Here is an 18,057-nt window from a genome sequence, read left to right as displayed (position 1 = left end):
CACCACTTCTGCAGAAACGACTAGCCTTGGCACCACTTCTGTAGAAAGTACAACCCTGGGCACCAAGTCTCTAGAAACTACTACCCTTGGCACCACTTCTGCAGAGACTACTACCACTTCTGCAGAGACTACTACCCTGGGCACCACTTCTGCAGAGACTACTACCACTTCTGCAGAAACTACTACCCTTGGCACCACTTCTGTAGATAGTACAACCCTGGGCACCACTTCTGTAGAAAGTACAACCCAGGTTACCACTTCTGCAGAGACTACTACCACTTCTGTAGAAAGTACAACCCTGGGCACCACTTCTGCAGAGACTACTACCACTGGCACCACTTCTGCAGAAACTACTACCACTTCTGTAGAAAGTACAACCCTGGGCACCACTTTTGCAGAGACTACTACCCTTGGCACCACTTCTGTAGAAAGTACAACCCTGGGCACCACTTCTGCAGAGACTACTACCCTTGGCACCACTTCTGTAGAAAGTACAACCCTGGGTACCACTTCTGTAGAAAGTACTACCACTTCTGTAGAAAGTACTACCCTTGTCACCACTTCTGCAGAAAGTACAACCCTAGGCACCACTTCTGCAGAGACTACTACCACTTCTGTAGAAAGTACAACCCTGGGCACCACTTCTGCAGAGACTACTACCCTTGGCACCACTTCTGCAGAAAGTACTACCACTTCTGTAGAGAGTACAACCCTGGGCACCACTTCTGCAGAGACTACTATCCTTGGCACCACTTCTGTAGAAAGTACAACCCTGGGTACCACTTCTGTAGAAAGTACTACCCTTGTCACCACTTCTGCAGAAAGTACAACCCTAGGCACCACTTCTGCAGAGACTACTACCACTTCTGTAGAAAGTACAACCCTGGGCACCACTTCTGCAGAGACTACTACCCTTGGCACCACTTCTGTAGAGAGTACAACCCTGGGCACCACTTCTACAGAGACTACTACCCTTGGCACCTCTTCTGCAGAAAGTACTACCACTTCTGTAGAGAGTACAACCCTGGGCACCACTTCTACAGAGACTACTACCCTTGGCACCACTTCTGCAGAAAGTACTACCACTTCTGTAGAAAGTACTACCCTTGGCACCACTTCTGCAGAAAGTACTACCACTTCTGCAGAGACTACTACCATTGGCACCACTTCTGCAGAGACTACTACCCTTGGCACCACTTCTGCAGAGACTACTACCACTTCTGCAGAGACTACTACCATTGGCACCACTTCTGCAGAGACTACTACCACTTCTGTAGAAACTACTACCCTTGGCACCACTTCTGCAGAGACTACTTCCACTTCTGCAGAGACTACTACCACTTCTGTAGAAAGTACAACCCTGGATACCACTTCTGCAGAAACTACTACCCTGGGCACCACTTCTGTAGAAAGTACAACCCTGGGCACCACTTCTGCAGAGACTACTACCCTGGGCACCACTTCTGCAGAGACTACTACCACTTCTGTAGAAACTACTACCCTTGGCACCACTTCTGCAGAAATTTTTGCTATAACTGCACCTCCCTTAATACTATCTGAAGACGCAATTGCAGGAACTACAGCTATAGGCACACTTGTCTTAACGCCTGCTGTTGAAACCACAATGGCTCAAACTACCACTTCTGCAGAAACTCCTACCCTGGGCACCACTTCTGTAGAAAGCATAACCCAGGGCACCAATTCTGTAGAAACTGCTACTTTTGGCATACCAGTTATAACAACTGCTGGAACTAACTTTGCTATAACTGCACCTCCCTTAATATTATCTGAAGACGCAATTGCAGGAACTACAGCTATAGGCACACTTGTCTTAACGCCTGCTGTTGAAACCACAATGGCTCAAACTACCACTTCTGCAGAAACTCCTACCCTGGGCACCACTTCTGTAGAAAGCATAACCCAGGGCACCAATTCTGTAGAAACTGCTACTTTTGGCATACCAGTTATAACTGCTGGAACAAACTTTGCTATAACTGCACCTCCCTTAATATTATCTGAAGACGCAATTGCAGGAACTACAGCTATAGGCACACTTGTCTTAACGCCTGCTGTTGAAACCACAATGGCTCAAACTACCACTTCTGCAGAAACTCCTACCCTGGGCACCACTTCTGTAGAAAGCATAACCCAGGGCACCAATTCTGTAGAAACTGCTACTTTTGGCATACCAGTTATAACTGCTGGAACAAACTTTGCTATAACTGCACCTCCCTTAATATTATCTGAAGACGCAATTGCAGGAACTACAGCTATAGGCACACTTGTCTTAACGCCTGCTGTTGAAACCACAATGGCTCAAACTACCACTTCTGCAGAAACTCCTACCCTGGGCACCACTTCTGTAGAAAGCATAACCCAGGGCACCAATTCTGTAGAAACTGCTACTTTTGGCATACCAGTTATAACTGCTGGAACAAACTTTGCTATAACTGCACCTCCCTTAATATTATCTGAAGACGCAATTGCAGGAACTACAGCTATAGGCACACTTGTCGTAATGCCTGCTGTTGAAACCACAATGGCTCAAAATACCATTAGGCATCAATACTGCAGAAACTACAACACTTGGCACCAATTCTGCAAAAAAAAACACCACCGTTGGTTCCACGTTTGTAGAAGGTACTTCCCTGGGTACCACTTGTGCGTTGCCCTTAGCACTACATCTGTAGACGGTACTAACTTGGGTGCAAAGACTACTACCATTGGCACCACTTCTGCAGAAACTACTACCCTGGGCACCACTTCTGCAGAGACTACTACCACTTCTGTAGAAACTACTACCCTTGGCACCCCTTCTGCAGAAAGTACAACCCAGGGCACCACTTCTGCAGAGACTACTACCACTTCTGCAGAAACGACTACCCTTGGTACCACTTCTGCAGAAAATACTAGCCTTGGCACCACTTCTGCAGAAACTACTACCCTTGGCACCACTTCTGCAGAAACTACTACCACTTCTGTAGAAAGTACAACCCTGGGCACCACTTCTGCAGAAATCGCTACCACTTCTGCAGAAACTACTAGCCTTGGCACCACTTCTGCAGAGACTACTACCACTTCTGTAGAAAGTACAACCCTTGGCACCACTTCTGCAGAGACTACTACCACTTCTGCAGAAACTACTAGCCTTGGCACCACTTCTGCAGAAACTACTACCACTTCTGCAGAGACTACTGTCCTTGGCACCCCTTCTGCAGAGACTACTACCACTTCTGCAGAAACTACTAGCTTTAGCACCACTTCTGCAGAAAGTACAACCCTGGGCACCACTTCTGTAGAAAGCACAATCCTGGCCACCACTTCTGTAGAAACTACTACCCTTGGCACCACTTCTGCAGAAACTACTAGCTTTAGCACCACTTCTGCAGAAAGTACAACCCAGGGCACCACTTCTGCAGAGACTACTACCACTTCTGCAGAAAGTACAACCCTGGGCACCCCTTCTGCAGAAAGTACAACCCTGGGCACCCCTTCTGCAGAAAGTACAACCCAGGGCACCACTTCTGCAGAGACTACTACCATGGGCACCACTTCTGTAGACAGCATAACCCTGGGCACCACTTCTGCAGAAACTACTACCACTTCTGTAGAGAGTACAACCCTGGGAACCACTTCTGTAGAAAGCACAATCCTGGGCACCACTTCCGTAGAAACTACTACCATTGGTACCACTTCTGTAGAAAGTACAACCCTGGGCACCACTTCTGCAGAAACTACTACCACTTCTGTAGAAAGTACAATTCTTTGGACCACTTCTGCAGAAACTACTAGCCTTGACACCACTTCTGCAGAAACTACTACCACTTCTGTAGAGGGTACAACCCTGGGCACCACTTCAGAAACTACTACCCTTGGCACCACTTCTGCAGAAACTACTACCACTTCTGTAGAGGGTACAACCCTGGGAACCACTTCTGCAGAAACTACTAGCCTGGGAACCACTTCTGCAGAAACTACTAGCCTTGGCACCACTTCTGTAGAAAGCATAACCCAGGGCACCACTTCTGCAGAAACTACTAGCCTGGGAACCACTTCTGCAGAGACTACTACCATGGGCACCACTTCTGTAGACAGCATAACCCTGGGCACCACTTCTGCAGAAACTACTACCACTTCTGTAGAGAGTACAACCCTGGGAACCACTTCTGTAGAAAGCACAATCCTGGGCACCACTTCCGCAGAAGCTACTACCATTAGTACCACTTCTGTAGAAAGCACAATCCTGGGCACCACTTCCGCAGAAGCTACTACCATTGATACCACTTCTGTAGAAAGCACAATCCTGGGCACCACTTCCGCAGAAACTACTACCACTTCTGTAGAAACTACTAGCCTGGGCACCACTTCCGCAGAAACTACTACCATTGGTACCACTTCTGTAGAAAGCACAATCCTGGGCACCACTTCTGCAGAAACTACTACCCTTGGCACCACTTCTGAAGAGGCTACTACCACTTCTGTAGAAAGCACAATCCTGGGCACCACTTCTGCAGAAACTACTACCACTTCTGTAGAAAGTACAACCTTGGGCACCACTTCTGCAGAAACTACTACCACTTCTGTAGAAAGTACAATCCTTTGGACCACTTCTGCAGAAACTACTAGCCTTGACACCACTTCTGCAGAAACTACTACCACTTCTGTAGAGGGTACAACCCTGGGCACCACTTCAGAAACTACTACCCTTGGCACCACTTCTGTTGAAATTACAACCCTGGGAACCACTTCTGCAGAAGCTACTAGCCTTGGCACCACTTCTGCAGAAACTACTAGCCTGGGAACCACTTCTGCAGAAACTACTACCACTTCTGTAGAAACTACTACCACTTCTGTAGAGAGTACAACCCTGGGCACCACTTCAGAAACTACTACCCTGGGCACCACTTCTGCAGAGACTACTACCACTTCTGTAGAAACTACTACCCTTGGCACCCCTTCTGCAGAAAGTACAACCCTGGGTACCACTTCTGCAGAGACTACTACCACTTCTGCAGAAGCGACTACCCTTGGTACCACTTCTGCAGAAAATACTAGCCTTGGCACCACTTCTGCAGTAACTACTACCCTTGGCACCACTTCTGCAGAGACTACTGCCCTTGGCACCACTTCTGCAGAAACTACTACCCTTGGCACCACTTATGTAGAAAGTACAACCCTGGGCACCACTTCTGCAGAGACTACTGCCCTTGGAACCACTTCTGCAGAAACTACTACCCTTGGCACCACTTATGTAGAAAGTACAACCCTGGGCACCACTTCTGCAGAGACTACTGCCCTTGGCACCACTTCTGCAGAGACTACTACCACTTCTGTAGAAACTACTAGCCTTGGCACCACTTTTGCAGAAACGACTAGCCTTGGCACCACTTATGTAGAAAGTACAACCCTGGGCACCACTTCTGCAGAAATTGCTACCACTTCTGTAGAGAGTACAACCCTGGGCACCACTTCTGCAGAAACTACTAGCCTTGGCACCACTTCTGTAGAAACTACTACCACTTCTGTAGAGAGTACAACCCTGGGCACCACTTCAGAAACTACTACCCTGGGCACCACTTCTGCAGAGACTACCACTTCTGTAGAAACTACTACCCTTGGCACCCCTTCTGCAGAAAGTACAACCCTGGGCACCACTTCTGCAGAGACTACTACCACTTCTGCAGAAAGTACAACCCTGGGCACCACTTCTGCAGAGACTACTGCCCTTGGCACCACTTCTGCAGAAAGTACAACCCTGGGTACCACTTCTGCAGAGACTACTACCACTTCTGCAGAAGCGACTACCCTTGGTACCACTTCTGCAGAAAATACTAGCCTTGGCACCACTTCTGCAGTAACTACTACCCTTGGCACCACTTATGTTGAAAGTACAACCCTGGGCACCACTTCTGCAGAGACTACTGCCCTTGGCACCACTTCTGCAGAGACTACTACCACTTCTGTAGAAACTACTAGCCTTGGCACCACTTTTGCAGAAACGACTACCCTTGGCACCACTTCTGCAGAAAGTACAACCCTGGGCACCAATTCTGCAGAGACTACTACCACTTCTGCAGAAATTACAACCCTGGGCACCACTTCTGCAGAAATTGCTACCACTTCTGTAGAGAGTACAACCCTGGGCACCACTTCTGCAGAAATTGCTACCACTTCTGTAGACAGCATAACCCTGGGCACCACTTCTGTAGAGAGTACAACCCTGGGCACCACTTCAGAAACTACTACCTTTGGCACCACTTCTGTTGAAATTACAACCCTGGGAACCACTTCTGTAGAAAGCACAATCCTGGGCACCACTTCCGCAGAAACTACTACCACTTCTGTAGAAAGCACAATCCTGGGCACCACTTCCGCAGAAACTACTACCATTGGTACCACTTCTGTAGACAGCATAACCCTGGGCACCACTTCTGCAGAAACTACTACCACTTCTGTAGAGAGTACAACCCTGGGCACCACTTCTGTAGAAAGCACAATCCTGGGCACCACTTCTGCAGAGACTACTACCATGGGCACCACTGCTGTAGACAGCATAACCCTGGGCACCACTTCTGCAGAAACTACTACCACTTCTGTAGAGAGTACAACCCTGGGCACCACTTCTGTAGAAAGCACAATCCTGGGCACCACTTCTGCAGAGACTACTACCATGGGCACCACTGCTGTAGAGAGTACAACCCTGGGCACCACTTCAGAAACTACTACCATTGGTACCACTTCTGTAGAAAGTACAACCCTTGGCACCACTTCTGTTGAATTTACAACCCTGGGAACCACTTCTGTAGAAAGTACAACCCTTGGCACCACTTCCGCAGAAACTACTACCATTGGTACCACTTCTGTAGAAAGCACAACCCTTGGCACCACTTCTGTTGAATTTACAACCCTGGGAACCACTTCTGTAGAGAGTACAACCCTGGGCACCACTTCAGAAACTACTACCATTGGTACCACTTCTGTAGAAAGTACAACCCTTGGCACCACTTCTGTTGAATTTACAACCCTGGGAACCACTTCTGTAGAAAGTACAACCCTTGGCACCACTTCCGCAGAAACTACTACCATTGGTACCACTTCTGTAGAAAGCACAACCCTGGGCACCACTTCTGCAGAAACTACTACCACTTCTGTAGAAAGTACAACCCTTTGGACCACTTCTGCAGAAACTACTAGCCTTGACACCACTTCTGCAGAAACTACTACCACTTCTGTAGAAAGTACAACCCAGGGCACCACCTCTGCAGAAACTACTACCACTTCTGTAGAAAGTACAACCCAGGGCACCACTTCTGCAGAAACTACTACCACTTCTGTAGAGAGTACAACCCTGGGCACCACTTCAGAAACTACTACCCTTGGCACCACTTCTGCAGAAACTACTAGCCTTGGCACCACTTCTGCAGAAACTACTACCCTTGGCACCACTTCTGTAGAAAGCACAATCCTGGGCACCACTTCCGCAGAAACTACCATTGGTACCACTTCCGCAGAAACTACTACCATTGGCACCACTTCTGTAGAAAGCATAACCCAGGGCACCACCTCTGCAGAAACTACTACCACTTCTGTAGAAAGTACAACCCTGGGCACCACTTCTGCAGAAACTACCACTTCTGTAGAAAGTACAACCCTGGGCACCACTTCTGTAGAAAGCACAATCCTGGGCACCACTTCTGTAGAAACTACTACCCTTGGCACCACTTCTGCAGAGGCTACTACCACTTCTGTAGAAAGCACAACCCAGGGCACCACTTCTGTTGAAACAACGTCCTCTGTAAGTTCAACAGGAATATTGGAAACATTTATGCTTGTCCTGACAACTGCAGGAACAACAACCTCAGCTACAACTATACCTGGATTAACATCTATGGTTGAAATGACGATGACTCAAACTACCACTTCTGCAGAAACTACACCCTCAGTTCATTCAACAGGAATAGAATTGGAAGTCACACCAGTAAAAACAACTGCTAGAACAACCTCAACTACCCGTGCCTTATCTGTTGTAGAAACCCCAATTGCTCAAACTACCACTTCTGCAGAAACTTCTACCCTGGGCACCACTTCTGTAGAAAGCATAACCCAGGGCACCACTTCTGTAGAAACTGCTACTTTTGGCATACCAGTTATAACAACTGCTGGAACAAACTTTGCTATAACTGCACCTCCCTTAATATTATCTGAAGACGCAATTGCAGGAACTACAGCTATAGGCACACCTTTCTTAACGCCTGCTGTTGAAACCACAGCGGCTCAAAATACCATTAGGCATCACTACTGCAGAAACTACAACACTTGGCACCAATTCTGCAAAAAAAACCACCACCGTTGGTCCCACGTTTGTAGAAGGTACTTCCCTGGGTACTACTTGTGCGTTGCCCTTAGCACTACATCTGTAGACGGTACTAACTTGGGCGCTACTTCTCCAGAAGCTACAATTGGAACCACTTCTGCAGTAACAACAATGCTTGATAGCACTTCTACTGAAACACCCTCAGTTAGCTCAGCAGGAACTACAGCTATAGGCACACCTTTCTTAACGCCTGCTGTTGAAACCACAATGGCTCAAAATACCATTAGGCATCACTACTGCAGAAACTACAACACTTGGCACCAATTCTGCAAAAAAAAACACCATCGTTGGTCCCACTTTTGTAGAAGGTACTTCCCTGGGTACCACTTGTGCACACACTAGTACCCTTTCAAAAATATATCCTACAGGTACCACCGCAATAGAAAAATGAAACCCTTTTAGTTCAACAGCCATAATACTGGAAACATCCATAACTGTTGACAACTGCCGGAACAGCAATCTCAGATATTATGCCTGGCTTTAACGTCTGTTTGAATCCGTAACTCAAACTACTATTTCTGCAGAAACTATGGTGCCCCTTGCCTACGGTTGTAGTATCTACAGATTTGGTGCATCACTTTTACTGAAACTGTTTATTCAACAGGAAAAGTTAAAAAGGAAATATCCACACTAGTAATGACAACTGCTGGAACAATCACATCTGAAACTACTTCTGGCTTAGCATCTGTTGAAACCACAATGGCTCTGAAAACTCCCACTTTATGGAAACTTTTCCTGGGCATGGTTTATCCAGAAACTACTGTAATCTTCAAAAAACTACAACTTCTGTAGTAAGTAGTACCAATTCCTTTGAAACAACTTGATTTCAATTTTGCAAACATCTACGCCATTATTGACTTTAAAACAAGTAGGGCAAGAGGGAAATCAACTAATAGACCAACTACAGTGCAAGCTGTAAGTAAATAGTTGCCCTAGATGTTTTTCAACTTCTCACACGTGTGAAATGACACCTGCTGCAAAGTCATACTTTACTGTAACTACACTTGTCTCCCTTGCTGTATAAGCCCTATTACTTTGGAAACTAGAACTTTTTTTTTTTTAAGAACTAGTTTTGTAGATGGTACAAGTAGTTTTAAAATTCACACCTTTTTAAAAAACAATTTTTAGATTTCTCTCAATTAAAAGGTCAACATGTATGAAAAGTCCACAAAAAGAGAAATTATCAACGTTTTAGTGCATCTGTCCATTTTCATTGAGTATATCTAATTTTTGTTTTGTTTAAGGTGATTCAGCTTTGCTGTTTGTGAGCACAATGGCTACAACGGAGGCTGCAGATTTAAGGATGTATGGTGTATGACCGGAACTGTTTTTCAGGTTAGACTTTCAGAAGCATATCAAATGTACAGATTTATTTATTTCAGAAGCCTAACTGTAGGGGTGGGCGATATCTTGTCTGCGATATACTAGTAAAAATTCTCCCCACAATAAGAATGTCTATCGTTATAATCATAGGAAAAGTCAAGTTGTTGACATTTGTGTGTGCAATAGTGCGGAGCGACATCACGGAAAGCGGATGTGAAATTGAGCAGTTTATCGTTAAATGAGGAGCTCCTTCTCCAATCTGGAGCTGGTTAGGGCTGTAAAGTCCACACAAAACTGGTCTGAATATGTACAATAGCATGAGCGATACAGTTTTGCATGTGTATGAGCCGGTTTACAAACCTGTTGTCCAACAAAATATAATTTGACATGCTTTTTCAAGTTAAAGGGATAGTTCACCCAAAAATGAAAATTGGCCAAAGATTTACTCCCCCTCAGGGCATCCTAGGCATGTCTGACATTTCTCTTCCGATGAACTCATTCGGAGTTATATTGTCCTATCTGTTCCAATTTGTATAATTGCAGTGAATGGTGCCCGTTTCTCCCCAGAGCTTGCTCTTGCGAGACTACAGTCTTTCCGGATCTTATCTTGCGCCTATGTCATATGCTCAACTGCCTTGTTGTGAACGCGCCTGCTTGATAGACCGAAAGCTGCACATTATAGTTTATAAAGTTAAGAATATATATTTTACTAACACATCGTTTCACTTCAGAAGGGCTTTATTAACACCCCGGAACCGTGTGGAGCAGTTTTATGATGGATGCATGGTTTATTTTTTTTTATTTTTTTTTGTATTCAGAAACGGGGGCACCATTCACTGCAATTAATTATACAGATTGGAACAGACAGGACAATTCTCGCACAAAGCGTGCACAAGCATAGAGGGTCCGACAACCAGTCATAATCTGGTGACCACCATTTTCCTCACGCACTGCAACACATCTCCGCATAGTTGATCAGGTTGTCCACTCCTCTTCAATGGCTGTGCGAAGTTGCTGGATATTGGCAGGAAGTGTAACACGCTGTCGTATATGCCAATCGCGAGCATCCCAAACATGCTCAATGAGTGACATGTCCGGTGAGTATGCTGGCCATGCAAGAACTGGGATGTTTTCAGCGTACAGGAATCGTGTACAGATCCTTGCAACATGGGGCTGTGCATTATCATGCTGCAACATGAAGTGATGGCCGTGGATGAATGGCACAACAATGGGCCTCAGGATCTCATCACGGTATCTCTGTGCATTCAAAATGCCATCAATAAAATGCACCCGTGTTCGTTGTCCATAACATACGCCTGCCCATACCATAACCCCACCGCCACCGTGGGCCACTCGATCCACAACGTTGACATCAGCAAAACGCTCACCCACACGGCGCCATACACTGTTTGTCACATGCCCTGTACAGTGAAAACTGGGATTCATCCGTGAAGAGAACACCTCTCCAAAGTGCCAGACGCCATCGAATTTGAGCATTTGCCCACTCAAGTCGGTTATGACTATGAACTGCAGTCAGGTCGAGACCCTGATGAGGGCGACGAGCATGCAGATGAGCTTCCCTGAGACTGTTTCTGACAGTTTTGCAAATTCTTTGGTTATGCAAACCGATTGTTGCAGCAGCTGTCCGGGTGGCTGTTCTCAGACGATCTTGGAGGTGAAGATGCTGGATGTGGAGGTCCTGGGCTGGTTTGGATAACACGTGGTCTGCGGTTGTGAGGCCGTTTGGAATGGATGTACTGCCAAATTCTCTGAAACTCCTTTGGAGACGGCTTATGGTAGAAAAATGAACATTCAATTCACAAGGCAACAGCTCTGGTGGACATTCCTGCAGTCAGCATGCCAATTGCACACTCCCTCTAAATTTGCGACATCTGTGGCATTGTGCTGTGATAAAACTGCAGATTTTAGAGTGACCTTTTATTGTGGCCAGCCTAAGACACCTGTGCAATCATGCTGTCTAATCAGCATCTTGATATGCCACACCTGTGAGGTGGATGCATTATCTCGGCAAAGTGCTCACTAACACAGATTTAGACAATTTGTGAACAATATGAGAGAAATAGGCGTTTGGTGTACATGGAAAGTCTTAGATCTTTGAGTTCAGCTCATGAAAAATGGGGGCAAAAACAAGTGCATGCATGCGCGCACACACACACACACACACACACACACGCACGCACTATATACAGGGTTTTTGACAAGCTAATTTTGTGTACATATACGCATTTCTGCACTGTCTAAAACTAGTCTCTATGCTTGTGCACGCTTTGAGTGCGAGAACAGCACGAGTATCGAATTGAGCTCTTTTGTTTCTCCTTGTGGTTTAAAATTGCTTGAGCATGTAAATTGGCAAATTAATCTGCGAATCATGGAGAGGTCTTAAAATTCTGGCAGTTCAATGTCTAAAAAAACGGCTCGTAGGGACTACAATGAGTTACTTCCCAGGTCGTTACATCACAAACCCAGATAAACCCCGCCCTCGTATTTCTGAGGGAGGGGATTCATAAAACCAGGAAATAATTGGGGCTTTTATCAGAGAAGGGACATGGTGTACTAGAATAAAGGTAAATTGTGAAAAGTTTTTAAAAAGTATGAACCCTTGTTTCACTGCACCCCATAAACAATCAAGCCTAGAAAGTCAACTACCCCTTTAAATCAAGCCAGTCTCACTAGGTCTGCCGTTTTGATTCTCACCGTAGTGTGACGTCACCATTTCAGAGGGCCGGGCTACGGGGGTTGATTGACAGCCCTGCATTGCTATAGTTTCCACCCTTAGCGATTACGCTGTCCTTTTTTCTCCGCGCTCGATCAGTTGTAACGTCAACAATGTCTCGCAAGCAATCCCCGTGCTCAGTGTTTAAATGTAAGACTGAACATAAGTCTTCATTTTCTCCCAAGCTCCTGAGGACGCTGTCGATTTAGTTTAATTTTTCAAGGTAATGCGCCTCAATCTACCTAAATGTGTATCACACCAGACTCCTTTGTGACTGTCATATCTTTATAATGCTTAATGTACACACAAATGGTTAAAACACTAAGTATTTTTAACTGATCAGCACTGCATTTGTGAAATTAGTTCACGCAGTTCATAGTGCGGGATTCATTTGGTAGCGCGGCCGCATTGCTCGGTCCATTGATCCGTGCCAATGACAGGTCAGCGCTGCGCGAGCTCTGTAACATCACATGTCTCTGTAACATGTTCCACTCTCAGTCCATTTGGCTTCCCATATGTACAGCTAAACACCGTTTCTCTTGCTGTTATGTTGATTCTACCGGCAGTTTATTGCTGTACATATGCAATGCAGAGAGACACATACGCGACGCCCTCTTCTGGAGACGGGGTGGGAGTATGCAGCTTATTTGCATTTAAAGCCATACCCTCTTTTTTTTTTTTTTTTTTTTTTTTTTTTTTTAAGACAAACCCCAAAACCCCTTAAGAAGGAACATAGTTGTGGTGATACTACCTTTTTCTAATATCTTTAACAGAAGGGAGATTCGAGATCAGTCTCTAATTCTTTGGTCGTGGTTTTTTTTTTTTTTTTTTTTTTAAATGAGGCTTAACAGCCAGTTTGAAGGTTTTTGGGACACATCCTACTGACAAAGATCCTCATCTGAATATTAATTCATCAATTACTTCTGGAAGCACCTCTTTTAGGAGCTTAGATGGAACAGGGTCTAAAATACAGGTTGTTGGTTTAGATTTAACAAGTTTATACAATTCTTCATTTCCAATAGAAGAGTGAGTGGAATCTGATGCGATACTGTGGCTGACAGCTGCATGGTTACAATTTTATCTCTAATAGTTTCGATCTTGGAAGTAAAGTAGTTAATAGTCATACTACTGTGCTGCTGAGTAATGTCTACACCTGCTGATATAATTTAGTTAATTTAGCCACTGTATTAAATAAGTACTCGGTTTTTTTTTTTTTTTTTTTGCGTCTCTTTTAGAAGAAAAGTAAGCAGATCTAGCAGTTTTTAATGCTTTTCGTGATTGTGGTACAAAGATTGTAGTACATTCCTAGTTACAACAGACTTAAATTTGCAAACTGTAAATGGCAAAATCTCACCTTTATGAAAAAATAGCTTTTTTTTTCTCCTCCCTCACATTCCAAAGGTTGTAGAATGTTCTTGGATACAATACTGACTTACTAGAGGTGACATTTGCCAATACCTCCTTTACTGTGCATACAGCACAAACATTTTATGCTAAAGTCTTTGGAATAAAAAAAAAAATTAAACAAGTATTGCACATATGAAAGGAGATATTGGCCAAATCTCACCTGTTGGAATGGGTATATAGTAGGAATGGAAATATACTACAGGTTTGAACAAATTAGTAATTTACCAATAGTTTTTCATGAAGTATGTGTACTGTACATACATCGAGATACTGGCAAAACTGCACTTGTACTACGTCAGTCTGGTCATTAGGAACATGGTACAACATGCATACTAAAACCTTTGGAACATGAAGAAACACTTCTGGGGACTTGCAGTATTTTTCTATGACAATAGTGTACTGTACATACAGTAAGGGAGACGATAAATTCTTACCTGTAGTCAGTCTTGTAACTGCAAGTGTATTACAACCTTTGCAACATGAAGGAAAAAAACATGCGGCCATACAGTACCTTTTTTTTATGAAAATAGTGTACTGTATGTAGATGAAGGGAACTATTGGCAAATTCTCACCTGTAGTAAATCTGTCTGGCCACTAGGAACGCAACCTTTGGAACAAGAAAAACCCTACTTGTAAATTACTGTACTGTGAGTAATCTCACCTGTAGGTTAGTTATGTAACTAGGAACATACTACAACCTTTGGAACATATAAATTTACTAAAGGGGATTATATATCACATTCATTCCCCTAAAAATCTTTGTGTACTTTGCATACAGTAAAGGACTTATTGGCAAAATCACACCTGTAGTGTTTTGTAACTAGAAAATTACAACCATTGGAATATTAAAAAAACTTCTGGTGAAATACAGTTTTCATGTCAATGTGTATACTGTACATTTTCAGTGAGGGACATCGGTATAATCTCACCTGTAGTAAGTCAGTCTGGACACTAGGAATGTACTAGCCCTAGAACCTTTATGAACAGCCTTTTGGGTACTTGCAGTAGTTTTTTTTGGGGTTTTTTTTTACGGTGTACTGTACATGTATGAAGGAAGGTATTGGCAAAATCTCACCTGTAGTAAATCATCATTAAGGCAAGCTTTACAGTTTAATGGTGTTGTTTTTAATGTTACACCATTTTTATCCCAGTCAGAAATGGGTCATGTTTTAAGTTTAAAATCTTATTTGGACGCAACAACCTAAACTTGTAGAATCAGAAATTATACAGACAATTATCCGTTTGTGAGGTATTCCAAATAAAATGGAAAATGTAATTTTGAAGCCACTTTTTACCTGGTTAATTTTGGTGCAAAATGAACAAAGAACTGCAAACTGTTACACGGACCAAGGAGGTTTGTTCTTGCACACCATACATGTAGGTTTCATATAGATTTTCAGTGGATGGATAAAAATAAGACTGAAAATGAACAATTTTTATAGATTTGAAAGGGCATGGGAGTGTGCAAATGACATTTTCATTTTTGGTAAACTGAACCTAGAGTGTTTTCCTTTCATGTTAAGTATATTAATCCACAACCTTTTAATAAACTAATTGTAATGATCATGTTTTGCAGTTGTTCGTGTTTATCTAAGGAACAAGCATACCATTGATCGTGCCTCTGAGACAAGCAGACGATGGCTAAAGAGATGAGGACAATGTCTTGTGGTATTCCCTAAAGACTGCAACTCTGCTACAAATACTGATCTATGTGCTCATGCTTCTTAATATGGGAATATAAATGCAAAAAAAATGTAAGCATCTGAAGAGGCATTTGACAAAATATATTGAATTTTATTTGTTGCAATTGAAAGTGTTTTATAGTCTGTGTAATGTAAATATCAATGTATTAAATGAATAAAAGATTTTCGCTATGGTCAACATGAAATGTTATCTTGACTACATTGTCATTTTGCAGATGCTTTTATCCGAAGCGTCTTACAAATGTGGACAATTGAAGCGATCAAACCACCAAAAGAGCAATAATATGCAAGTGTTATGACTAGTCTCAGTGTAGCAACTTGTGTGCTTGTGTGCAAAAAAGAAAAACCGTAAATAGAAAAATAGAGAAAGCTAGTGTTGGAAGCCTTTTTAAATAAAAGAACAAAAATGAATGGATAAATTAGTTAAATACAGAGTGACTAAATAAATACTCAAATAACCACCTGCACTGTAAGCAATGTGATGTTGGTGTTTGCAGTTTTGTCAACTTAAGTATGGGGAGCATGATCGAAGTTTGTAGTGCAATGCTCGTTTGTTTAAACTGGGTATAATAGATGGTCTGGCTTACCACTGCTGTGGCATAAACTTGGGGGTAAATAAACATTTCTGCTAGAATAACCAGCACTCTCTCCACCTTCAATACCACAACTGAGGTGAGACCCTTGAGCAAGGCACTGAACCCCCAACTGCTCCCCGTTAAATTCAGAGCACAAATTCAGAGTATGGGTCACTATACTTGGCCACATGTCACTTCACTTTAATTTTTTCACTTTAAAAAACAAACATAGTGTCTGTTAACACTATGCATTAAAATACATAAAAATAATATTCTCCTTCCCCTTCACATCTTCAGTCTTTTATTAATGTTGCCTACTAGTCAAGTGTCAGAAGTAGCGAATAATGGCAAAGAACGCAGAAATCACAACTACATCCATCGCCTACATGCATTGGCATATAATTGGCATATACTTTCCAGTTCCTGGGTGCGCCATGTACTTGTTTATCAGTGCTTGCCAGAAACACAGGAGGTAGTTCAGCCTTCCATAAAGACTGAAAATATAAAAAGTGACATTTGAGTAATCAAGAATGTTCCAATGTACAAATAAGCTCTTCTTTGATTCCTCTGTCCTCATTTGATAGGAAGCAAGGCACGGTAACAAGAAATGAGAAGCACCCACAGACAAACTTACTGTGACACTGGTGAGGTCGAGAGAGACACACACGTTCTCCTTCACAGTAATAATATAAAGGGGTGAGAGAAATATTTTGTCAAACGGTCGAACTCCAATTACTGGGGGGAGACAGACATCAACTGCAGCAAAATTCATACTCCCATAAAAAAACAAATATTGTCTTGGATCCATACATTCAAAGTACATATAACAGGTACATTTCATAAAATTTGAATATCATTAAGGTGAATATTTTTTGTCACTCATTTCAGAAAGTGAAACCCATATATTATATAGATTCATTACACACATAGAGAAATATTTCAAGCCTTTATTTCTTGAAATTTTGACACTTGTGGCTTACAGATAATGAAAACCCTAAATTCAGTGTCTCAGAAAATTTGAAAATTACACGATCAATAAAAAAAAAGGATATTTTAAACAAATGTTAGGCTTCTGAAAATTATGTTCATTTCTAGGCACTCAATACTTGGTTGGGTCTCCTTTTGCATGAATTACTGCATCAATGTGGCGTGGCATGGAGGCAATCAGCCTGTGGCACTGCTCAGGTGTAATGGAAGACCAGGTTGCTTTGATAGCAGTCTTGTTGGGTCTGGTGTCTCTCATCTTCCTCTTGACAATACCATAGATTCTCTATGGGGTTCAGGTCAGGCGAGTTTGCTGGCCAATCAAGCACAGTAACACCATGGTCATTGAACCAGCTTTTGGTACCTTTGACAGTGTGGGCAGGTGCCAAGTCCTGCTGGAAAATGAAATCAGCATCTCCATAAAGCTTGTCAGCAGAAGGAAGCATGAAGTGGTCTAAAATTTCCTGGTAGATGGCTGCGTTGACGTTGACTTCAGAAAGCACAGTGGACCAACACCAGTCAAAGTCGTGACGTATTGTCAAGTATGGTGACCCATACTCGAAATTGGTGCTCTGCGTTTAACCCATCCAAGTGCACACACACAGCAGTGAGTAGTGAACAAATGCACACACACACACACACACACACACACACACACCGTGAACACACACCCGGAGCAGTGGGCAGCCATGCTGCGGCGCCCGGGGAGCAATTGGGGGTTCGGTGCCTTGCTCAAGGGCACCTCAGTCGTGGTATTGAGGGTGGAGAGAGCGCTGTACATTCACTCCCCCCACCTACAATTCCTGCCGGCCGGGGACTCGAACCCGCAACCTTTCGATTACGAGTCCGACTCTCTAACCATTAGGCCACGACTTCCCACCAGCAGATGACATGGCAGCCCAAATCACTGACTATGGAAACTTCACACTGGACTTCAAGCAACATGGATTCTGTGCC

The 18,057-nt window shown here is 43.6% G+C and overlaps 1 protein-coding gene across 2 annotated transcripts in view; it reads left to right on the top strand.

The window, feature by feature from the left end:
• LOC306857430 (uncharacterized protein) overlaps positions 1–15,723 on the top strand; it is a 46,719-nt gene extending 30,996 nt beyond the window's left edge. The window contains exons 6-8 of one of the 2 annotated variants that reach the window (XM_079397372.1): positions 8,979–9,165; positions 9,619–9,709; positions 15,415–15,717. In XM_079397372.1, coding sequence (XP_079253498.1) covers positions 8,979–9,008 — 30 coding nt within the window. In that variant the 3' untranslated portion in view covers positions 9,009–9,165; positions 9,619–9,709; positions 15,415–15,717. Of the gene's footprint in view, positions 1–8,978; positions 9,166–9,618; positions 9,710–15,414 lie in introns of both variants that reach the window. The other variant, XM_079397371.1, reaches the window with a different exon arrangement.
• Positions 15,724–18,057: the final 2,334 nt, after the last annotated feature.

The sequence above is a fragment of the Barbus barbus genome (genome assembly GCF_936440315.1).
Source record: "Barbus barbus genome assembly, chromosome: 38".
Classification (NCBI taxonomy): Eukaryota; Metazoa; Chordata; class Actinopteri; order Cypriniformes; family Cyprinidae; genus Barbus; species Barbus barbus.
The sequence above is the reverse complement of the archived record's forward strand: the minus strand, read 5'-3'. Positions and strand labels throughout refer to the sequence as shown.